The 25300-nt window shown below is 39.5% G+C and overlaps 1 protein-coding gene across 1 annotated transcript in view; it reads right to left on the reverse strand.

The window, feature by feature from the left end:
- Positions 1-25300, reverse strand: part of LOC127578767 (docking protein 5-like) — a 334593-nt gene that overhangs the window by 88932 nt on the left and 220361 nt on the right. The window contains 5 exon segments of the mRNA XM_052031204.1: positions 21675-21738; positions 21741-21863; positions 24548-24595; positions 24598-24649; positions 24651-24667. Coding sequence (XP_051887164.1) covers positions 21675-21738; positions 21741-21863; positions 24548-24595; positions 24598-24649; positions 24651-24667 — 304 coding nt within the window.

Below are 25300 nucleotides of genomic sequence, written 5' to 3' on the forward strand. Positions count from 1 at the left end.
AGAGGTGCTAGATGGAATCCCTAAATATGTAAACTTTGTCAAAACAGAACTATTATATTTGTTGCAGAAAATTATAAGGGTGGGTAATAAATTAATTTACTATAATTTTATCTATGCAAATCTGGCACTAGGTCTTAAAATTTGCAGCCAAGAATCTGCAGAAGTGTTAATAAAGTTATCTGTCCAATGCTAGCCAGTTTTCTGCACAGCTTGCTGTAAAAATTATGGAATATAAAACTAAGTCCTATAACATAAGGACCTAAAAATTCGATTGTATTGCATGTGTCCTAATGCACTTTGCAATTGAACTGTGGCATATACTTGATCATTAAAAGTAATTAGAAACATATGATGTGTATAAGCACATAATGCAAGTTTAAATCAAATGGCTGTGTGCACATCGATCATGTTAATCCTTGGATAATGCAAGTGATGAAAATCATTACTCTATATACAATTACCAGGTACAAAACAGGAAAGCAGATCTGAAGTACAGGAACAAGGGAAGGGAAGGACAAAAGAGATAGGAAAGAAAGGCTCTGGAAGCATGGCTAGCTCAAGTGTCCCCCAGGAGCAAAGTTCTGACATTGACCTGTCTGAGGAACACTGACTGACTGACACTGCAAACCTGTATTACTCATCCATCACTCCAGGTGCCTATCACAGATATTTTCCCTATCTCTATCCAGACACTACATATGGAACATCACCGATGTTCTCCACTCAGTGAGCGGGGATTCCTTGAGTGAAGAACAATGAGCTCTGAGAGCACTTGGATTTCTCCAGGTTAGTGAGACACCCAAATTTTGTGGAAATGATAGGCTGCTCACATTAGCTGCTCCAAACTTCACATGCAACTGCTTTTTATCAGGAACTATCTTGAACCTCCATATTGTACTTGTGATCAACATATGAATCCCGTTAATGTGACATGTTCATTACAAGGTAGTCAATTGTGCTTGCAATAATTCATCCACTATGACTGATACATTAATAATTCTCGGGGAACTCTCTTTCCTTGGCTTCTGCTTGTGCTGGAATGCAAAGTTATAACTCCAGGCACAGAGGACCACAGAGCTGAGCTTAGTGGAGAATACCATTAAATACCATTAGAGTGTGTACTTCTGGTGCCTCTCCCACTGTGTGTGTGTGTGTGTGTGTGTGTGTGCGCGCGCGCGCCTGTGCTATGTACCTGGCATAATTGGTTGAACACGTGAGTGTGTCTGAGCGTTAGAGTTGTGGTCTATGTTTGTGTGTGATGTTCCAGGATTTGTTGTTGCTTCCATTAATTTTGACCAGGTTATTGAGGTCACAACGTTCTTTTTCCTGCTCTGGGACCAGATGGGTGGAGGTTGTGTTTGTGGTGGGGGTGGGGTAGGTGTCACTTTGAGAATATATTTCTCCGGTCATTTCTTCCCACTGGCACTTAACTTTAGCTTTCAGGGCATTAAGCATGCAATACCTCTTACCAAGTGACAACTTCCTGAAGGTCTATCGCAATGAATGGGGACGTTCACTCTCATGGCTATGCCACCATCCTTCTCATCACTGCTCTACAAACTGCAGAATACCTTGTAGCACGGTCTAGATTCATCGTTTATTGTCCCTTCAAGAAATCCAGGCACGACGTGAATTAGCATTAGCTAGTTTTGGGTTATGTGTGAGGCTCTTGAACTTGTTCTGGTTAATCTCATTGGAGGCAATGGGGCATGCATCCCAACTGGCACCTATTAACGACTCAAGTCCTTACAGAAGGTACATATCTGACATCTGTGGTCTAATGAGACTGGGACAAACTGAGCTGGGTCCCCTAGTAAGGGTTGTTCCGCCCAAAGTACTGAGCTAACTCAAATCCATTCTGGTTGACTGATTGAGATAGCACAGGTTTTGTTTTTAAATTAAAAAAAAGTAATGGAATATATCTTTTAGAACTGTATGTGGTTTGCTTTCAGGCTTGGAATGTTGGAATGTTAAAGGTATCAGGAGGAGTTAGCAGGTACTTCCATGTTAAAACCTCTTGAGTATAAGCACATTTTTTATTATTGTGCTAATGCCATAACTGCAGTGGAGATTATTCTGATGTTAAAATTATGAATGAGCCATTCTCATTTGCTTTATGTGTCTTTGGTTGCCATGGGTAACTCTTAAACAACAGGTGTAAAAATGTTTGTGGTTCTGAATGTTACTTTACATACACTTTGAAGGAGGAAATTGAAGACAAATAATCTGAGACAGTTGTATTACACAGCATGATATTCATAATGGAAAAACAATGAAACAAGGCAATGTTCTAAATTTGAGAATGAAAGCAAAATTTTATCTTTGATTTGAGAAAATGTGGAACAAATATTTCCTCATATTTTAGTAAAATTAATATTCCAGCTGAAACCTTGAATTCCTTGCAGCATTGAATAAAATCCCCATGAAATTTGTGAATAGTTCTAAAATTATAATCATAAAGCTTGGTTAAAAGAAAAAAAATGTTTAACTGATTTGTAAATCATACATGTGATGTTGTTTCTATTAAATGCAATAAGTGTCTTTGGTTTTATAATTTCCTGAAGGGATGCTGCAGAACTAGGACAATATATACATATTGCTTTGTTGAAGTGGCCTTTCTATCCAGTCACTGTTAATGAAATCAGTTGACTGTCTGATATTTGGAAAGATTGTGAACAAAGATGAGCCAGATCAAAACTCCACGTGCATGTACTTAGTGGAGGTAAAGCAGTATGAGCACTCATTCACAAGATTGGAGATCTGCCAATGTGTGAGGTGGGAATGGGTATGAATGGTGATGGGCATGTGAGGAAGATCATGGTCAACAATGGCTGAGCTACCATTGAGGTGCTAATTTGAGTGGATCTAAAAGGTCACCTGGGATCTTCATTGGCTGTGGCATTTTTTGACTATTTAAGATAATAAATTCAACTAGATTCTGTTATGGGTAATGTACAGACATTGATTGCGTGGCCTTTGAGAATTGAGAGATAAAACTAAACACATAGAAAGATCATTCACACTGGCTTAAAGATCACATGGCAAATGGGAAAGAGGAGAAAGAGTGAAGGCAATATCCAAAGAGCTCCAGAGACAAAGGGCTGTGAGCTATTCATCAACTATAAGCCGTTGTTAAAAATGATAAATTCTATCTCTTTTACAGAAACTACTGGATGTTGCTCATTTTGCCTTCCCTGGAATTATTCCAATTTTACATTCTGGTGCTAGTCAGCAGATTCTTCTGAGGGATAAAGCTTAAGATTTTGGTGAATAATGAAACCAAATCTACATCTCAGAAAACTGACACAGAACCTTGGCACCTGGGCCAACAACATCCTCCTGCATTAATATATCTGACTAGGTTATTTTATGTAGTCTTGTGAGATTTCTGGTAGTACAGGAAATAAAAACTGTCAGCTAGGTGTTACTAAATCATCTGCATGTTTTTATAATTTTGAGTTATATTTTAAAAGGTTTTATAACTTTGTTAGATACAGAGCATAGGGAAAGTCTTTATTTAAATATATTCTTAAATACTTATTGATTTTTTAAATTTAAATTTGGATCATTATACTTTCCGGAGCAGGAGTGAGAAAAGAACACTTAATCTTTGTGACCAGAAGAAGAGTTAAAGTATGTATTTGGTTTTCTCAGCTATTCGTAAGCTCTTCTACACTGCTCACAAGTGATGTTGATGGTTAACTGCTTAATAATAGCAGCATCTTGAGAAAGTGGAAAGAATCCAAAAACATCCCTAAAATTATGCACTGGACTGAAATATTGGCTTCTTTAGAATATTAAAGCATATGTAGTTAAAGACAAATAACCAATGAAGGAATTTTGGATCTATTATCAGCAAAGTTGTGTAAGTTCTTTGGAGGGTATTTTTGGTTTTGTGTGTGTGTGTGTGTGTGTGTGTGTGTGTGTTTGTGTGTGTGTGTGTGTGTGTTTATGTACAAGTGTACACATGCGTGTCCATTCATGGTCCTGTGTGCAGCTGACCTCAGTTGTGTATCCAATTGGATTCATCTTTAATTCTCAAAGGAAAAAAGATTGCTTGTGCTGTGTACAGATTCTACAGCTCAATTATTAAATAGACTCACAAGATTTTCTTGGCTCATGAACTGAACTGAGTACGATGTTATCTTTTACTCTGATACCATGCAATTCCTACTCTGTAAATAATTTATTGTATGTAATATATTTTCAAATCAGTTTACTTAAAAAATAAACCCTAACCTTCTGTTTGATGCCACATTGGCCACAACTTCAATGGAATATGTCAGACTAAAGGTTTCATGAAATATTTCTCCTCAATAAAAAATGAGGAGTTTCTCGACAACAATTAAACTGTGGATATTTCTTTGCCAGTTAGGGAGCATTGACCGTATGCCATGTAACAGAAAAAAAGATGAAAGACTGAACTGCAGAAACAAAACATGAACAAAACCACCGAAGCGCTTGAAACATGCTCTTTACATTTTAGTGTTATTAATTCCCCCTAGTAGAATAAAACCTGAACTTGATATCAGATTTTGTGTCAGCAACAATTAGTACAAGATGTACAGGTTAATCATTTTAACTGCCCAATTAACTTCACGTGGATGAAATGTATAAACTGTACATCTTTATGAGAAACTTAATGGAAAAGATGTTGCATACTTCTACAGAGATTAATAGAACTTTCAACAAGTAATATTTTAATCTAATAGTTTGCAGAAGGGCTGACCTAAATCTACTTCAAATAAATTGCACTTTGCCATCTGTTAGGATTTAACTCCCTTTGTACACAATGCACTTTTATATTCATGCTTACTTGTACCCAATTGTGTCAGACTTTCTATTTTCCATTTCTGATGTTGGCGCATTTTTCTGGGACTTGCCATTGTCATAATAAACAACACTTGAATGGAAAATCAAAGTGGAATTGGATGCATTGTATTCAAGTTATATTATTAAGAGGCAGTTTGAATCCTGAGGATTAAAAACTAAGAAACAGACAGAAAAAAATAACTTGTGATAATGGTTTTAACACAAGATGTGATAGCTTTTGATAATTAGCATTTTAATGAGAACGATCATGAAAAAAAGAGAATATTTTATGCCAGCAACTAAATGTGCCAAACTAGCAGTGTTTTTGGCTCAAAATATTGACATTATCACTCAATTGCTGGAAGTCGTACTTTGACACAGAATTAGGAAAGAGACATGGATGTAGAAATTTGTACTATACATTTTATTGGTACAATGGGTAGTAGATCAGGTGGATTAGACTATATTTTTCATACCCCTAGCAACAACTTAAAACATGCATTAAGACCCATGCACAAGTAAACTGAGAGTGAAGTGTCTGTTTTAGACCATCTCTATGAATTGGTCTTAAAATGAGTGACTCATCATTAGATCCAGCTTTTCTTAGATTTCAGCTCTGAAAGTAAATAGAAGAAGAAATTCAGTACACAAAATATAAAAGCAAAAAAGAGCAGATACCACAAGATGGGTCGCAGAGCAGAACATGGAACAATGACTGGTTGAGAAGAGATAAAAAGCTCTTTAAAAAGTTTGGAAATCAATGCAAGCCTTGCCATTCAAAAAGATACAGGGTTTAACATAAATACAGTCAGAAAGTGCTGGAAATCTTCACGGTCAATTAGCATCTGTGGAGGGAGAAACAGAGATAAAGTCTCAGGTCGATGACCTTTCTTCAGAGTTGGGAAAGCTGAAACTGTGCATGTTTAAACTGGCAGAGCAAGAGGAGGGACATTCAGAATCAGTTGAGAAACTTGGCAGTTTTGGTTAATAGCAAAGCTACAGGCATGTATTTGACCTCTGTTCAGAAATGTCCTTTGCAGTCTTGTGGGTGGGCCTTGTTCTTGTCCAGTCATATGACCGATTGAATCTCATGAGATCCTGGTGATGTGCTGGGTCTTGCCAGCAGATTCAGGCTACCAGGACTGCACCATCGAAGAATGGGCAATGGGCAATCTGAGCAACAAGTGAGGACAAATACTGGCCATAGTGGAAGAAATGCAGACCATGCTGGACAGCCATCACATTGATACCAGGTGTTCTTTTGCCTTATTGCCTTTTAGAAGCTTCTGTTCTATATCTTTTCAAAGATCCCTCCAGCTGGGTAAGTTTTCACATTTAAGAAGAAAAGTAAACAATTTCAAAAATTTGGATGATTTCTTCAATCGTTTACCAATGAAGAAAAATGCAAATGGCCATGAGAATTCCATGGATTCTCACAACTTTATTGAACTTCATAGAAACATAGAAAACCTATAGCACAATTCAGGCCCTTCGGCCCACAAAGCTGTGCCGAAAATGTCCCTACCTTAGAAATTACTAGGCTTGCCTATAGCCCCCTATTCTTCTCAGCTCCATGCACCTATCCAAAGGTTTCTTAAAAGACCCTATCGTATCCGCCTCCACCACAGTTGCCGGCAGCCCATTCCACGCACTCACCACTCTCTGAGTAAAAAACTTACCCCTGACATCTCCTCTATACCTACTACCCAGCACCTTAAACCTGTGTCCTCTTGTGGCAACCATTTCATTCCTGGGGAATAGCCTCTGACTATCTACCTGATCAATGCCTCTCATCATCTTATATACCTCTATCGGGTCCCCCCTCATCCTCCGTCGCTCCAAGGAGAAGAGGCCGAGTTCCCTCAACCTGCTTTCATACGGCATGCTCTGCAATGCAGGCAGCATCCTTGTAAATCTCCCCTGCACCCTCTCTATGGCTTCAACATCCTTCCTGTTTTTTCATTTTTTATTATAAAATATTTTCATTCAAGAGAATGATCCTAAAGTATAATTTAGGAAGAAGAATGGGGTAAGAGTTTTTCCTCCAGGCAAAGTTATAACATTGGCATCAAATTGCGTCCAGGTGCCTTTTTTTTCAAGATTGGCCAAATTTAATACCTGTTATAAAACAGGACCATCCGGCAACACATACGGAATGCTGGAGGAACTCAGCAGGTCAGGTAGCATCTATAGAGGGAATTAAACAGTTGATGTTTCAGGTCAAGACCTTTCATCAGGACTGTCCTGAAGAAGGATCTCGACCCGAAACGTCGACTGTTTATTTCCCTCCATAGATGCTGCTTGACCTGCTGAGTTCCTACAGCTATTTGTGTGTGTTGCTCCAGATTTCCAGTGTCTGCCATCTCTTTTGTTTCTCTGTAGGACCATCAGGAAGTATTTTAAAATAAAGTTTAAAAACAAATAATATGATAGCCTGGTGTGGCTTGATTAAAACAGTTTGTATTTGGTTTAATAGATATATTTTAAATCACAAGGTCAATCCTCTTAATATTATATTATTGAACATACATATTGAAACAGTAATACAATAATCAGTTCTTTGGTAAATTAGAAAACCTTTAGAACATTCCTATTAGCATCTTTTGTCCAGCCAAATTTCAGGGCCTCCTCAGAATTACAATTTGTGGGAACTTCCAACAGTGATTAATTCAACTAGCTTTAACCAATTTTGCGGTCAGCGTTTAGTTTACAAATAATGTTTTTAAACTATTGCAAGAAGCTGCAGGAATTCAAGTTGCACTGAAAGCAATTTAAAATATGCTTTTAGGTGCATGTCTAAGTTGGTAGGTTTCAGCATTTAGAATATGAAAAGCTTAAAGTACTCAACAAACTGATGGTATTTAAGTTTCCTTCAGGCAATCTTAGATGATATTTTATCTGATTGTAATGAGGAAGAGGCAAGTGGAACCATTCCTTGTGATGCCATCTCATGTTATACTGATGCAAGTTCAGGGCTTGGGTTCATACTTTAATTGTACACGGGCTTTCTAAGTCATGGATAATGCAGTGAGATTGTCAATCTCCTCCTCTTTTGGAAAGTCACTGTGAAGTTATGGGATATTTGACCTAAGGCAAAGGAAACACTTGAAGGTTTCATATTAGTTCTGTTCTTCTATGAAATTTCAGGAAACAGAATCAGCATTTAGTTACAAAAAATCTCACAGCTAAATACTGACCAAACCATTTAATCTGGTAATGTCTACATAAACTCATTTTATTATACTTCTGTTAAATTTCTAATAACTACATTGCTTTACATTGCTATTTTACTTCTCTAAATGTGAACTCGCTAAGTATACATTTAGCATATATGTCAAACTGTGGCAAAATATTGCCTAAAATTTCATCAGAAAAGTAATGTTTAATGTCTTAGTTTATGTGAAGTTACTATAAATAGCTGGGCCAGAAGGGGGCAGTCAGGACCACCCCTGCTTTGGTAGAAGAGATGTGGTGAGAGATGGGACAGAATCCAGGGTATCAAGAGGGAAAGGAAGAGGGAAGGGGCAAAGTAGGAATAGGATGAGTGACAGAGAGGGGGATCCCACGAGGAGGGAGAGTGATGGCATATGTTAGTGGAGTAGTGACTGAGGCAGGGAGATGGTGACTAAAACAGGAAGGGAATCAACATCAAGTATGGGCTGCGGGGTGGCTGAGGAAGAGGTTGTGTTATGTTCATGAGTGTGCAGTATATGTCTGTATGCATGTCTGCCAGAGTGCTCTGTGTGTGTGTGTGTGTGTGTGTGTGTGTGTGTGTGTGTGCACGCATCATGCATGCGTGTTCTAGGTCTGTGCAATAAAGCCTTGTCTCCAATTCTCTTGGATTTTCTTGGCAATGGACCAAGTCTTCACTCTGCCAAGACGGCACGGTGGTGCATCTGGTGGAGCTGCTGCCTCCCAACTCCAGCAATCTGGGTTCAATCCTGACCTCGGGTGCTGTCTGTGTGAAGTTTGCATGTTCTTCCTGTGATCACGTGGGTTTCCTCTGGGTGCTTCAGTTTCCTTCCACATCCCAAAAATGTGTTGATTGGTCGGTTAATTGGCCCCTGTAAATTGTCCCTAGTGTGAAGGTGGATGGTAGAATTTGGGGGAGATAGGAGGGGGAGAAGCAAATGTGAGGAGAATAAAATTAGTTAGAGAGGGATGAATGTAAAAATGGGCGCTTGGTGATCAGTGGGGACTCATTGGACCAAAGGGCCTGTTTCTGGACTGTATTTCTCTATGACTCCATAGTGATGTGCAATGGCCATGCCACATTAGAGGAATTCACACACAGGTATCTTCTACTCCCCAGAAATGGACTGGACGCACGGCATCCTAAATCCTGAGGGTGTGCCTGAGAAGAAGATTGTACATTGATAGTTCAAGGAAGATGCAATGACACCTGGCTGTGAGACAGTGTGTCCTTTCCCAAGAACATGATCTGCTCTTGGATTGGACAAAGACCCAATAATTGTCAAAAGATACAAAAGAAATGAAAGACAGAATGGAATGGCTGGCCTGCTTGAGCTCAAGGGAACCTTAAACCTCACACTATCAGAACTCAACTTCTGCCTGTGTGTGTAAAAGCCATAGTTTATTGTCTGGTTCATGTCAGATTTGTTCATTCAAATATCCTTTTCACATTAGTTGCCCTACTCCTGCTAGGTGAATGGGTTACTATAGAAACACCACATCAAGCACAGATCCTAAGGAAAAGATGGTGAACATCAAATCCTCTTCCAATCTTGAATTGAATCCTGGGCTATTTTAACATCCAGGTCTGCCAGCCAACTTCTCAAACAAAAATGATGAAGAATCAAGTGAGAGACTGAGCTATCTAAAAGCCAGTTACATTGACAGCAAATGGACTGAGCAAGGGAACGGTGGCCTTTTCTTGACCAGATATAGTAATTGTGCATTTGTCCTATTCCCCGTCGAGGCCTGGATGCTTTAACACAATCCCACCTCCACAACGGCAGGGCAACCAGCAACAGGAAATAAGTGCAAATGTGGCTATACTTTCCCTATCTTTTGAGCAAATAACAAATAATAGTGGCCTAGAACTTGAATGGAACTGGAAAATGTGCACCAAAATAGTTTTATGAGAGAGGCCCGCACTAGTGTGACCCAGTGCCATTAGCAGCTTAACTTCATGAAAGTCCTTCATAATCTTTGAGGTGTTTACACTGCACAATTTCAAGAATCACCGCTTTTAGTCACACTGATTAAAGTCACACTGCTTTTTGTTTTAAAGAAGATGTGCTCACTGCCTGCCTTCACTATTTCAATTCTTCCAAAGTTTGGGAGCATTTAATGAAACAGCAGCAAGCCAAGGATGGGAGCAGACATTTTGATATTCAGACTCTGCATTCAGCATCTTATTTGAAGAGGTGGAGAGGATGAGAGACACCAATGGAAAAGAAATCCCCATAATGCATGCCAGAAATCACAGAGAATCAGAGACATGCATTTCCAAGATAGTGTATCACTTGAAGGCCCCCTTGCAGGGGGCACAGTGGCCAACTGTTGCCTCCATCCCTTTTCAAAATGGTAGAGATCGAATATTTTCCAAGGAAACCGAGCTGCCAAACATTTTGAAGATGGTTCACATAGCAGTCACAGTGTATCTGTGGTGGACAGCTGTGAATGTTTATGTGGTTGATACGCATGGAGGTCTGGTTGGCACCTTTGTCCTGAAGGAAGTCCTGATTCCTCACTGTGGTTGAAGTTGCAATCATCCCGAGAAAGAAAGATATTCTTTAGTGTGCACCCACTTGAGGCAAGGGACATGGAGAAAATATTCTTTTGCAAACTGGACTTAGAAACGATCGAAAGCCTTTGAGAAATCTGGAATTAAGTCTCTCGTATCAGAATATCCAAACTCTGAGGTCCTTTTCTGGCAACAGAAATTATGTGTCTCATCTGAGTTAGTTTTTGGCCAATACTGATTCATACAAAATTGGTGTTGAGAGTCTTGGCAATAACAGAGCTGTCATTCATCGGGAAGAAATAATCAGCCATCTCACTGGGGAAGTTCATCGACAGGCAAGTGTTGTGTGATTATGACCTGCTAGTCAGTATCTTGCTGGCAATCACTTGTAAATTTTAAAATTAGTGGAATAATGTTCAGTTCTATTCACAGCTCCTCAACAAATGAAGCAGTCCACACTAGCATGCAGCAAGAACAACATTCAAGCATGGGCTGACAAGTGGCAAATAAAATTCATGCCACAAAAATGTCAGGCAGTGACCATCTTTGACAAGAGAAAGTCTAATCAACATCTCAGTGTCTGCCACCATCAACATCCAGATGGTTACCAATGACCAGAAATTCAACTGGACTGGCCGCACATATGTACTGCGGATACAGGGGCAGGTCAGAAGCTGTGTATCCTATGAGGAGTGATCCCCCTCTTGACACCCCAAAACCTTTCCACCGTCTGTAAGACACAAACTAGGAGTGTGATCAAATACTGTCCACTCACTTGGAGTGGAAAGTCATTGGTTGTAGTATGCACCATCTATAAAACTCCACTGCAGTTACTCACCCACCCCTGTGATCTTTATCACCAGGTAAGGAAGGACAGTAGGTGTATGGAAATACCACCACCTGCAGCTCTCCCTCCAAGTCATACCCTGTCTTAATTTGCAAATGTTTCACAGGTCCTTCATTGTTGCTGGGTCTAAGTCTCTAACTGAATGGTGGGATTCTTTCACCAGAAGGAGTCATGGAGTCATACAGTACATAATCAGGTCCTTCGGCCCAAATGGTCCATGTTCACCAAGATTCCCACCTAAGCTAGTCCCATTTGCCCGTGTTTGGCCCATATGCAGGTACTTGTCTGAGTAACTTTTAAATCTTGTTAATGCACTCTGTTAATGTTACTAATGTTGTTAAAGGACTGCAGTAATTGAAGGAAATATAGATGGTAAATAACTACTAGCATTGCTCATGATACCTAAATTCCATAAAATGAATAAACTTTAAAAAAATTCACTTTGTACACCAGAACCATGGTTTGCAAAATTCTACTGCTGAAATCTTCTCTAGAGAAATTTGTTCTGACTACATCTTCTTGCCCCATTCTCTGCATGAATTGTAAACAATAATTAATTATTAACTTGACCCAACAACCTTCTTCCAATGCCATTAACCTTTCCCTCCACCACCACTGAGGGGCTTAACCCAAGATTGAAAGCGATTTACTGAAGTAAGCTTATTGATCCGAAGCTGTTGAATAGAAGAACAGCACAAGGCACTAGATTAAGCAAATAGCCCCAACATAAAGAGCTTTAAGTAATTCTTAATTCAAATTACTTGCTAACATAACATTAAATTGGAAATACTGGGATACATCATCATCTTCACACAAGGACATAAAAGAAGTTTCGTAGATCACCCACTTGTTACACAAACCATCTTGTCTTCACTTTCATCTCTATCGTTGGTGGTCAAGCTGTAGAATCATTCAAATACTCATGAAAGGCCACTGACATAAAACATGGACTCCAGCTTCTCTCACCACAGATGCTGTCAGATCTATTGAGTATTTCCACCACTTTTTGCTTTTATTCCAGATTTCCAACATCCACAGAGTATTGCATTTGTAAGAAAACTCAAGTTGTCTTCAAGGATAAAAAAAAAGTTGAAAAACAGATTACTGCAAAATATTTCCTTATTCAGTGCTGTAAGTACAACTGAATGGACACTGAACAGGATGGCAATTTCTAGCTGTATTTATCAGAATGACAATGATTAGGTAACTCTTATTCAACACAGTTGGAGACTGCTCACAGCTGCAAATGACAGGGACAGAGTACATCATGTGTATATAACTGTTCTCTATTCATTCCATATTCTGGAGGTATCACTTGCATTTTTACTTAAAATTTGCTGGACCTTCAACAATTGATTACTTTTGCTGCAATTTTCTGGTAAATTTTGCTGCAATTTTTCTTTTTATCACTTTGTTAGGGTTTTAAGTGTAAGGGTTAGATTTTTATAACTTGCTTTTGTAAGTGTTTTAAAAGTTTTTTCTAACTGGTCGAGTGGAGGCTGGACTGCGCAGGTGCGGCGCGGGCAGCTTAAAAAAAAGCAAACAGCCTGTAGAGCGGGCAGCGTCGGAGCGGACAGCTGAGTGAGAGGCAGCAGAGTGGTCAGGCTTTGGCTCAAGGCACTTCGGCGTGAAGGGGCAAGGAGGGTTAGTAGCTGATAAGTAGGTAAAGGTAAGGTTTACCTGTTGTCTATTATAGATTTATAGGTGCGATTAACTAGAGGGAAAAAAAAGGTAGTCAGATGGAGGACATGGTCATATGCTGCAGCTGTTTGATGTGGGAACCCGTGGACCTTGCTGCGGTCCAAGATGGCTACATCTGCAGTAAGTGCTTGAGGCTGGAGGAACTTCGGCTCAGAATTGATGAGCTGGAGTCGCAGCTACAAACACTGCGCAGCATAAGGGAGGGAGAGAGTTATGTAGACACGGTCCATCAGGAGGCAGTCACCCCCCTTAGAGCAGGTACATCTGAGGTTCAGGAGGCAGATAGAATGGTGACTGTCAAGGGAGGGAAAAGGAAGAAGAAGTCAGGCAGGCAGACAGATCAGGGAACGCCGGAGGCTGTTCCCCTCAGTAACAGGTTTTCCGCCTTGGAGGCTGTTGAGGGGGATGACCTGCAGGGGCCGAGCTGCAGTAACCAGGTCTCTGGCACTGGGACTGGTACTGCTGCTCAGAAGGGAAGGGTGGGAAAGAGTCATGCAGTATTGATAGGGGACTCAATAGTCAGGGAAACAGATAGGAGGTTCTGTGGCAGTGAGCATGAATCCTGGATGGTATGTTGCCTCCCAGGTGCCAGGGTCCAGGGTGTCTCTGATCAGGTCCACAGGATTCTTGAGCGGGAGGGAGAGCAGCCAGAAGTTGTGGTCCATGTTGGCACCAACGACATAGGTAGGAAGGGGGATGAGGTCCTGAAGAGCGAGTTCAGGGAGCTAGGCAGAGGACTGAGGAACAGGACCTCAAGGGTAGCAATCTCGGGATTGCTGCCGGTGCCATGTGATAGTGAAGGCAGGAACAGGAGGAGGTGGCAGATAAATGCGTGGCTGAGAAGCTGGTGCAGGAGGGAGGGTTTTAGATTTCTGGATCATTGGGATCTCTTCTCGGGAAGGTGGGACCTGTGCAGAGAGGACGGGTTACACCCGAACCAGAACGGGGCCAATATCCTTGCGGCTAGGTTTGCTAGGGTGGTTCAGGAGGATTTAAACTAGCTTGTGAGGGGGAAGGGAACCAGAGGAGTAGGTCAGAGGAAGAAGGGAATGGGGAAAAGTTAGATCAAACAGGTAGAGAGGCTTTGGGGAAGGAGAAGCAGAGTACAGGCTATAAAAGTAGTAAGGTAGATGGACTGAAGTGTGTTTACTTAAATGCAAGAAGCATCAGGAATAAGGGAGATGAACTGAGGGCTTGGATAAGTATGGGGGACGATGATATCGTGGCTATTACTGAGACGTAGCTGATGTCAGGAGAGGAGTGGATATTGAATATTCCTGGTTTTCAGTGTTTTAAGAGGGATAGGGAAGGGGGGAGAAGAGGAGGAGGGGTGGCGATACTGGTCAGGGACACTGTTATGGCTGCGGAAAGGATGGATGTTGTAGAAGGATCATCTCTAGAGTCCGTATGGGTGGAAGTAAGGAACAAGAAAGGAGCAGTTACTCTACTAGGAGTATTCTCTCGGCCCCCCGCTAGCAGTAGAGATGTAGAGGAGTAGATTGGCAGGCAGTGTTTGGAGAGAAGCAAAAATAACAGGGTTGTTATAATGGGAGACTTCAACTTCCCAAATATAGACTGGAACCTGCATAGTGCCAAAGGTTTAGATGGGACGGAATTTGTTAAATGTGTCCAGGAGTGATTCCTGACGCAGTATGTTGACAGGCCGACTAGAGGGAATGCCATGCTAGATCTAGTTTTAGGAAATGAACCGGGACAGGTGAAGGATCTATTGGTGAGTGAGCATTTGGGGGACAGTGACCATTGCTCCATAACCTTTAAAATTGTCATGGACAGGGACAGGTGCAGAGAGGACAAGAAGATATTTAATTGGGGAAGGGCGAACTATGAGGCTATAAGGAGAGAACTTGGGAGTGTAAATTGGGATGTCCTTTTTGAAGGGAAATGTACTATGGAGATGTGGTCGATGTTCAGGGATCTTATGCAGGATGTTGGGGATAAATATGTCCCGGTGAGGCAGAGAAGGAATGGCAGGGTGAAGGAGCCGTGGGTGACGAGAGAGGTGGAACGACTAGTTAGGGAGAAGAAGGTAGCATACATAAGGTATAAGCAGCAAGGTTCAGACAGGGCCCGTGAGGAATATAGAGTAGCGAGGAAGGAACTTAAGAAAGGGCTGAGGAGAGCTAGAAGGGGACATGAAAAGGCACTGGCTAGTAAGGTTAAGGAAAATCCCAAGGTCTTTTTCACGTACGTGAAGGGTAGGAGGATGGCTAGGGTAAAGGTAGGTCCGATTAAAGACAAAGGTGGGAGAATGTGCCTGGAGGCGGCGGAAGTGGGAGAAGTTCTCAATGAATACTTCTCTTCGGTATTCACCGAGGAGAGGGGTCTTGATGACGCGGAAGGGAGTGCTGGTAAGGGTAATGTTCTCGAGGTTGTAGATATCAAGAGAGAGGATGTGTTGAAGTTGTTAAATAATATTAAGACAGATAAATCTCCGGGGCCTGACGGGATATTCCCCAGGCTGCTTCGAGAGGCAAGGGAGGAGATTGCTGAACCGCTGGTAAGGATCTTTGAGTCCTCGTTGTCCACAGGGATGGTGCCGGAGGATTGGAGGGTGGCGAATGTTGTCCCCTTGTTCAAAAAGGGTAGTAGGGATAGTCCAGGGAATTACAGACCTGTGAGTCTCACGTCTGTGGTGGGTAAGCTGTTAGAGATGATTCTAAGGGATAGGATCTATGAACACCTAGAGAATCATGGACTGATTAGGGACAGCCAGCATGGCTTTGTGAAGGGAAGATCTTGCCTCACAAGCCTGATAGAGTTCTTTAAGGAGGTGACCAGGAAGATTGATGAGGGTAGTGCAGTGGATGTGGTCTATATGGATTTTAGTAAGGCGTTTGATAAGGTTCCTCATGGTAGGCTTCTTCAGAAGGTCAGGGGCCAAGGGATCCAGGGAAGCTTGGCTGTGTGGATTAGGAATTGGCTTGCCTGTAGAAAGCAGAGGGTTGTGGTGGAGGGAGTGCCCTTGGATTGGAGGGCAGTGACTAGTGGTGTCCCGCAGGGATCGGTTCTGGAACCTCTACTTTTTGTGATATTTATAGATGACTTAGATGAGGGGGTGGAAGGCTGGGTTAGTAAGTTTGCGGACGACACTAAGATCGGCGGTGTTGTGGATAGTGTGGAGGGCTGTTGGAGCTTACAGAGGGATATTGATAGGATGCAGAGCTGGGCTGACAAGTGGCAGATGGAGTTCAATCCGAAGTGTGAGGTGGTACACTTTGGAAGGACAAACTCCAGGGCAGAGTACAGTGTAGAGGAGCAGAGGGATCTGGGGGTTCATATTCACAGTTCACTGAAAGTTGCCTCACAGGTGGAAAGAGCAGTTAAGAAGGCCTATGGGATGTTAGCTTTCATAAATCGTGGGATTGAGTTTAAGAGCTGCGAAGTGATGATGCAGCTTTACAAAACTCTAATTAGACCACACTTAGAGTACTGTGTTCAGTTCTGGTCGCCGCATTATAGGAAGGATGTGGAGGCGTTGGAGAGGGTGCAGAGGAGATTTACCAGGATGTTGCCTGGATTAGAGCGTATGGAATATGAGGAGAGGCTTAAGGTGCTAGGGCTTTATTCACTGGAAAGGAGGAGGATGAGAGGAGACATGATAGAGGTATATAAGATATTGAGAGGAATAGATAGAGTAGACAGTCAGCGCCTCCTTCCCAGGGCACCAATGCTCAAGACGAGAGGGCATGGCTTTAAGGTTATGGGTGGGAGGTTCAGGGGAGATGTCAGGGGGAGGTTTTTCACCCAGAGAGTGGTTGGTGCATGGAATGCACTGCCTGGGGTGGTGGTGGAGGCAGATACATTAGACAGGTTCAAGAGTTTGTTGGATAGGCACATGGAGGAATGTGAGATAGAGGGACGTGCGGGAGGAAAGGGTTAGATAGTGTGAGGGTGGTTTGATGGACGGCACAACATGGTGGGCCGAAGGGCCTGTTTTGTGCTGTATGGTTCTATGGTTCTATGGTTCTATGGTAAACATACAGCCAATTCATTTTTTTAAACAAATCTGTAGAATGTGGCAGGAAGATATTTAACCTGTTGTACAATATACTGTTTGCTGTTGCACCCCACCTCCCACTCACTTTCTGACACATTGACTGATGCATTTCAAACACATTTCAAACTTTAAAGATTTGGGGGATTATTTGCTCTGATCTTTGAGGTAAAATAATAGCTACAATATTTCACAGCACAGAAAAATTGGAGATTATTTGTTACAGGAGATTGTACCAATAGATTGGAAATACATTAGAACTGCTAATAGCCCAAGCTTCACTCACAATATGTTTCCATTTTTCATCTGCAATGAGAGGATTGGATACAGTACTAAGAAAGTCCTATTGCAATTGTATTTGGTGTTCATAAAAATATACCTGAAACATTGTGTATAGTTTGGTCTCCTTACTCAAGAAAGGATGCACTAGCCATAGAGGAATGGTGGGTTTACTCTGTGAGTAAACTAGGTCTGTATTCTAGAGTTTAGAAGAATGGAGGAAGATCTCATTGAAACCCATAAAATTCTTATGGAGTTTGACAGACTGGATGCAGGGAGGATGTTAGCCCTGGGTGAAGAGTCTAGCACCAGGGCTCACAGTCTCAGAAATAAGATGGAGAGATACTTCTTCACGCAGAGTTTGATGAATCTTTAGATTCTCTACTCCAGCTGTCTGTATATTAATTGAATCAAGGGATTATGGGGATAGAACGGGAATATGATTATGAACTAGATCAGTCATGACCTCGCTGAATGGCAAAACGGACTCAAAAGACCCAGATGGTCTACTCCCGCTCCTGGACTACTTTGGACATATGAACATAACACATTCAAAATCTGCTCAAAATAAAAAGGTTACATTTCAAATTAAGTTTCATTTCTCATACAAATGAATATGCAATAATTTCCCTTGGAAAATGACATACTAACTTTCCTTGAGGTTCTTTACCAATAGAACATGATTTTCTCAAGACAACTAACACAAGTACATTGATTTTAGAGTTAAAAGGCTTTTACTTTCTCGTCAATAATACAGCATATTCTATATTTACAATTTATATTTTACATTTAAAACATAGAACAGGGAACGTGAAATAGTACAGCACAGCAGTGTGTTTAACACAAAACTGTTGTACTAACCCAACTAACTAACAGTAACCATGCTAACTAAATAACTTACTAATACTAGCTAACTAACTCACTAATACTAACACAAAACCATGTTTCTTGTGAAGAAAATACCTGGTTGTCATCAATAAAAAATACACCTCCAATATACAAATATAAAACAAATGTCATTTACCACCTTCTATCTTTTCATTCCATGGGATAAATTCAAGGTTTTCCTTTCTAGGAATTTGATTTTTTGAATTTATTATTTTCTTGAACTGAGACATTTTTATTTGATCCAGGGTTTACACATACATTGTGAACAATAATGGATCAAAATTATAAGTAAGTTAAGTTGGCAGGACTTTTTATCAGAAGCAGCAACATGTATTTAGTTCATAATGATGTGTTTTTATATTGGAGCCAGTGTAATATTGGAGTGACTCACTTTACCGTGACTCAGTTTGGATGCATCATTCATAGAGCTGCAGCAAAGCTGAGAATAGTTTCAATATGACAGACTGATATTTTATCACTAAGTTGCAAAGCAATGAGCAATTTATCACTTAGACTGGCAGGAGCTTAGGTTGGGAATGACGACATTCTGCATAGCAACCTTTTAAATGTGGTATTTATTGTACTTGTGCCGAGTACTAATAAAACACAGCTACTGAAAATACAACCCGTCTACATAGCCATACTTTCCTACTTACTGAGCACCTCAGAATTTATAGCAGAATCCCCTCTAGGATATTGAAAGATGAGATTCAGAAAATAAAAATTACAAATGACAGGCAAGTAAATTGAAATATATTTGAAATAAAACAGCACACCATATGCTGATTGAAACAAGAATCTCTCTCCCTGATGTGATAATGGTTGATTCTTTTCAAATATTCCCAATTTTTGAGGTACACAAGACCATTGTCCAAAACAATATTTTCAATCATTCTATTGGCAAGGTTGCAATTTAGCACATTTTCATGTTTGACAAGTTATTCCATTTGTAGCAACTGCAGTCTCAATTGTCTCAGTCTCCAAGCACAAAGCAGGTATGAGAAATAAAATAAGGAGTTATTTTAGTTCTTCAGAGTCAAGGTAGATTTTGAACAACAAAAGACCAAAAACTGAAAGTTCATATCATATTTTTGTCAGTCAAGTACTAAATTAAAATTAATCCTGGAGCAACAGACTTTAATTTTCAAGTTCCTCTGAAATGATACTTCTGCAGTTTTTTGAAGTCAGGCTTGAGCTTTGAACCATGGCAATATTTTGGATGATGTTTCCCAATTAATATGAAGCACATTAATGAGCTAATGTGATCCAAATAATATAGTGATTTCTTTACCTATTGGTTAAAATCTACAGGTAGCCATAACATAAAGACTCCCATGTATCACTGGCATATATTACTACAGTCGGTCAGTCAATACTTGGGAAACATCAGTAGCTTTCGTTTGCTACTTAAGCATATCAAAAATGCCCCAAGACATCGCACAGGAGTATTATCATACAAAAATAAATGCTGAATCGATACACAAAAAGCTGGAAGAACTCAGCAGGTCAGGCAGCATTTATGGAGGGAAACGGATAGTTGATATTTCGGGTGGAGACTGATGAATAAATGCTAAGGCAATATTAGGTCAGATGGGAAGAAGCCTAGTTAAGTGGTTTGGCCCTAAGGGGAATAGTATGGTGGAGAAATAAGGCAGGGAATATCAGAGTTTAGTGCCTTAGCAGTTAAAGACATAGCCACTAAAGGTGGATTAAATTCAAAGATAATCGAGAGGGTAGGATTATAGGACTGGTGAAGAATACGGAAATAGGAAGGAACAAGACCAGTGGCAATAAGGTCTGGATTCAAATAATAAAAAATGTAAATATCCAGATCCTTACTGAGGGTTGTCATTCTGAACATCAAACCATATACAAATGTGAAATCATACGGAAAAAGAAACAGATTCATCTAACCTCTTTCATAATCTCATAATACAAGTCAAAATGTGCTACGGGCAATGAAACTATGTAAAAAAATGGATCAGCAAATTTCCTCAAACAACACTCAGAATAACCAGATAATCTGGTGTCAGTTGAGTGATCAGTATTGGCTAGGACATGACATGGAATTCCCCAGCTCTTTGTTGACAGACTATCATGGGATCTTCTACAGTTTGATGTCTTATTCAAAAAATGGAACCTTCAAAAATATAGCTCTTCTTCACTACTGTACTCGATCATCAACCTAGGCATCTGTGCAGAAACCGCCGGAGTGGGAATTGAACAAACAACCTTTGAATTCAGAGGAAACGTTGCTATCTACTGAGCAGAGGGAGAGATCACTCAGTCCACGGTGTCTGTGCTGGGGCTTTGAAAGAGCTATTCAATTATTTGTAATCCCTTGCTCTTTCATCACATCCCTGCAACTTCTCTTTATTTTTCTCTTCATGCATATATCCCATTCCCTTCTGAAAGTTACCATCAAATCTTCTTTAACCATCCTATGAAAAGCACATTCCAGATCACCCACTGTCTAACTTTTTTTGAAAAGTTTACTTATCTGCTAGAATTTCTACCATGAAAATTGAATTTTGCTCCTCCACACTGAAATTTTCAAGTCCCATACAGGCTTCAGATAATCTGTAGACTACAGAAAAGGTCACTGGCAAACAAGCCTTTGCAGATCATCAATAAGTAATGTAGCTTTTTTTTACATGCACTCTCATATGCATTCCCTGACAATGCATATTACATGATATATGTAACAGAATTTAAGCTGCTTTAAACTGAGCTGCATAATTTAAATAGTTATCGATCAGATTAACCACAAAATCCTGTAGATGCCAACTTGAAAATCAGTTTCAATCTCATCTGACAGCTCAGGCAGAAGGCACCAGCTGTTCCTGGCTTCAAACCTTCAGCCTCATAACCCATTCCTGGAGCTTGTTGAGAAGGAAAACTTTGAAATCTTAAGACTCTAGTGAAGATAATTTCATTCATAAATTTGGTTCAAATATTTCAAAATCAGCAGAAAGTATGAGGAAAGAAGACATAATGCTAAGGTTCAACTTCTGCTATGTAACACCAGCAATTCAAAGTAAAACCTCTCCAATGCCATTGATGACAAGGATGAAGTGCAAGCTTAAACTAGACATTGATAAGTAAAATGTTATTGATTATATTAAATGGATACATTCTGAGGAAACTTCTCATTAACATAACAACACTTCAATTGAACTTAAGCAGTTGATACTATTATTATCAAAAAGCATTAACAATAAAAAGATAATCAGTTACATGAGCCAATCACAACATTGATATTAATTTATTATCACCTAAAATTTATTGCTTATGCATTTTCCCAATAAATTGAATATAAATTATGATAACCACTACATATAACATAACTATGAAAAAAAGTACAAGATAAGGCATCCTCCATTAATAGGAACAAGAACAAAATAATGACAATGTTCTCTTACCTGCCTGCTTCAAATGTAAACCATGTGGGGTCCCGTCCATATCGCCTGAGGGCACTAAGAGGCAAGAGACCAGCTTTAGTCTAGGATTGTGGATGTCCCAAAGACAGATGTTTTCATACGTTATTTGTAATGTGCATTCCCCGTGTACATCCAGGTTAGGAGATGGCATCAAATATACATTGAACCTTTCTGAAAATGTAAACCAAATAATTTAAAGACACCGTGATATCTGTCTTTTGTGAGAATTCTGTTACATTTGAATATATTCTATGCTATTTTTATTTATTTCTCTGAGAGTTGTACATGCAGCATATCATGCAGCTGATAGAAGGGTCCCCAGATACTTGAAAGCTTCTACCTTGCCTAAACCCGTGGGTTTGAATCAATTGTAAACATGATATTAATCCAAGATGTCTTATATTCTTAAAGGACATACTAGATTATGCGACATTGCACACAAACATATAGTTTCTTGAGATAGGTATACTAATGAATGCGTTCAAGGGCAATTTATGAGATCAAACTTGATACAATTGAATCTTATCTTCTGTGAAACATCACAGTTGCACTCTTACATGAGTATTTAAATTGAAAGCACCAATGTTATTCAAAAATACATGATCTTATTTATATATTGATTAGTTTTTTTGTGATTGTGTGGGCTAGATCCGACGTTAGTATTCCAAACACAACTTCTGAAATTGCATTATTGAACTGGCCAAATAATACTGTCTCTTTCTTTCTCCATATCTAACTAAGGTCAGTTAGCAGTTTTATAGAGAATACCATTGGATTATACCATACGACTGTCTATGGAATTTCCCTATATTCTAACAACATTGGAACACACTTGCTGATCAGGACACTTCAAATATGTTCTTGAAACTTAACACTGCCTGACCCAACAACCATATTAGTGACCTAATTAATTAACTACCCTCTTAATAACATTTTCCACACTGGATTTTTATTTCTTCAGTCAATTTTTAAATGTGACCTCTCGCTATTCTGTATCAGGTAAAAAAAACCTCCAATTTATCTGATTTAAGAACCTCTATCAATCTCCTCTTATTAATTTTAAAGAGAGGAAGAACCCATGGTAGACAACCTCTTCTCATATTTGTGGTACAACTGCATCTCTGTACTCCATCCAATAACACATTATTCTATTTTTGGAAATTCAAAGGCCAAAGATAGAGCCAATATTGCAGGTGTGATCTCAAGGGAACATTAATTTTTTAAAAATGGTATCTCCAGATTTACATGCTGCATCCTTGGTTTTGCACCTCAACCATCATTTCAGTATTTTAACAACTTGAAAAAGTTAATGATTTATTTCTCTGCCACCTACCAGTACCTCAAGAATATTTCCGTACCGTATATAACCCATATCAATCTTCCCTTTGCCAATTCTTGTCATCTTATATTCCCTGTAAAATGCTGCATCCACTACTTCTCCATCCCTTGATGGTGTCTGTAGATTCTTTTGGATTTCTACATCTTGGCATTGATTATTTGTCATTGGAGATAATTTGATATCTTCTTTAAATATGGGCACAATTCCTTTCCCTGAATCATTACCAAATCTCATGATAGTCCACTGAAATTTGGCCAGCAGCCGCTTATCTATCCAAGATCATCACTCATTGTCTACTGGCTCATCCTCTACCAGTCTATTTTAATACATCCCTATCTGTCCATGGCCCTGTATAATATCCTATTTCAGTCTGTCATTTCCCAAACATAAATCCCATAAATTATTGTATGTTTTCAAATCACTTAAAATATGCTGCCCCAAATTGTAAAGACACCTTACTATATATAAATGTGTTGTTCATTTGTCAGTTCTTTTATAAGAATGGAAGCACATTTACAGGATTTAGCCTCAGCCCATTGAAAGCTACAGCTATTCTCAAGTATTCATAATGTTTAAGTATGGAAGAGATCAGAACAATTTAGCTTACCTACAGTGTGTTTCAAAAACTTCCACACAATGTCCTCTCTTGTGATATTATAAGTTTTACTTTACCTTCAACTCTAAACTGTGCCACAATCCAATATATTTGTTTGTCTTTTTTTAAAATAAGTATCAGGATAATTATTTTCTGATGTTCTATTCAAATAAATATAGCAATTACTCTTTACAGCAATTTTATATGTGCATCCGTGTGCATAAAATAATAGCAAGTATTCTAACTACACTCATCACAAATTATAAATAGTATTGATTTCAAATTATAAATTACACTTGAATTCAAGATACCATTTGAAGATGAGAGGCTTAATATGTTAATTAGCATCCTATAATTGAGATTTATTTTAAGTTAATCAAAATTTAAAGTAAGTAATTTTTCTAATTATTAGAAATATTGCAAGCATTTTGCTGAAATGTTTTTGAGAGAAAGAAAAAGGAGTAGGTAGACTGAGATACAAAGATTAATTTTATATTTGCTGAGTTCTCTTCTGAATTTAGTAAAACCAGTCTTCCAGATCTAGATTGCCTACACCCAGTACTACCTCTTGGCAGATGTTTTCTTCCAATACCTTCTGACACCAAGAAACTATCACTAAACTAAACCTTGTTTTCAACTACTCCCCTTCCTCCTCTCCCCTCCCCCCCCCAACCTTTGTGCTATCAAGCAAAACATTTCCTCTCTCTGTACCATATACCAAGCTTTTTCTCCACAGTAATGTTATACCAAAGATCCTCCTAATATTTCTTTAGCATCAGTTGTCTTATCCTGGTGCTGTCATACTCCCACAGATCACAAATCCAGGATCATATACCCGATATCTTTTTTCAAATTCCACTGGATGATTTGCCTTTGAGCGTCAAATAAATATAGCTGATGTCACTAGCAAATGATACCTACCTGTTTGCTCTCTTTGAACTCCAGCAGTCAACAAATCAGGCTCCCCAGGGTAATGTCATTGACTCTGCTTCCCAGACACTCCATACGTAGGAGTTTACACCACTTCCTCTGCCTCAAGCTCTATAAAAGCACACAGAATTAATGTGACGTGATTTAGGTATAGATCCTCTGCAGCTATGTCAGGGAGAACTTAGTTTTACTATGCATGCTGAAGGAACCTGGATACATTTAACAATTGACTCCAAAGTAGAGCTCACTTTTAGGAATTATGTATGCATCTCTGGTCAAGAATTAAACAAAATATCTGAATAATTTCACCATCATGTTTTCCTTATTATTGGCAGAGGATCATCACCTTTCAAATACTTTTTACTAAATGAGCCACAACTGATTGTAACGTGCACATGCTCAGAGGGTTATTGGCCCTCTAAGGAAGTCCACAGGAGAGCATACATAACACAGGTGCCAAGAAATTGGAACTTTAACCTCTTAAAGTGCATTAACATGTGGTGGATATAATTCTAATGTTCACATCCATATTCCCCCCCAAAATCACTATGACCACTTTGATCACTTTGCATTAAAATGGATTTTTTTTGTTCTATTTGTTTTTTCTTTCTTGTAAAAATTGTGGATAATTTATGTTTAATTTATGTTTTCTTGTGAATGCTGCTTATATGATGCTATAATGCCTGTGACGCTGCTGCAAGTAAGTTTTTCATTGCACTTGTGCATGCATGTACTTGTGTGTAT

This window comes from Pristis pectinata, chromosome 16 (genome assembly GCF_009764475.1).
Source record: "Pristis pectinata isolate sPriPec2 chromosome 16, sPriPec2.1.pri, whole genome shotgun sequence".
In the NCBI taxonomy this organism is placed as follows: domain Eukaryota; kingdom Metazoa; phylum Chordata; class Chondrichthyes; order Rhinopristiformes; family Pristidae; genus Pristis; species Pristis pectinata.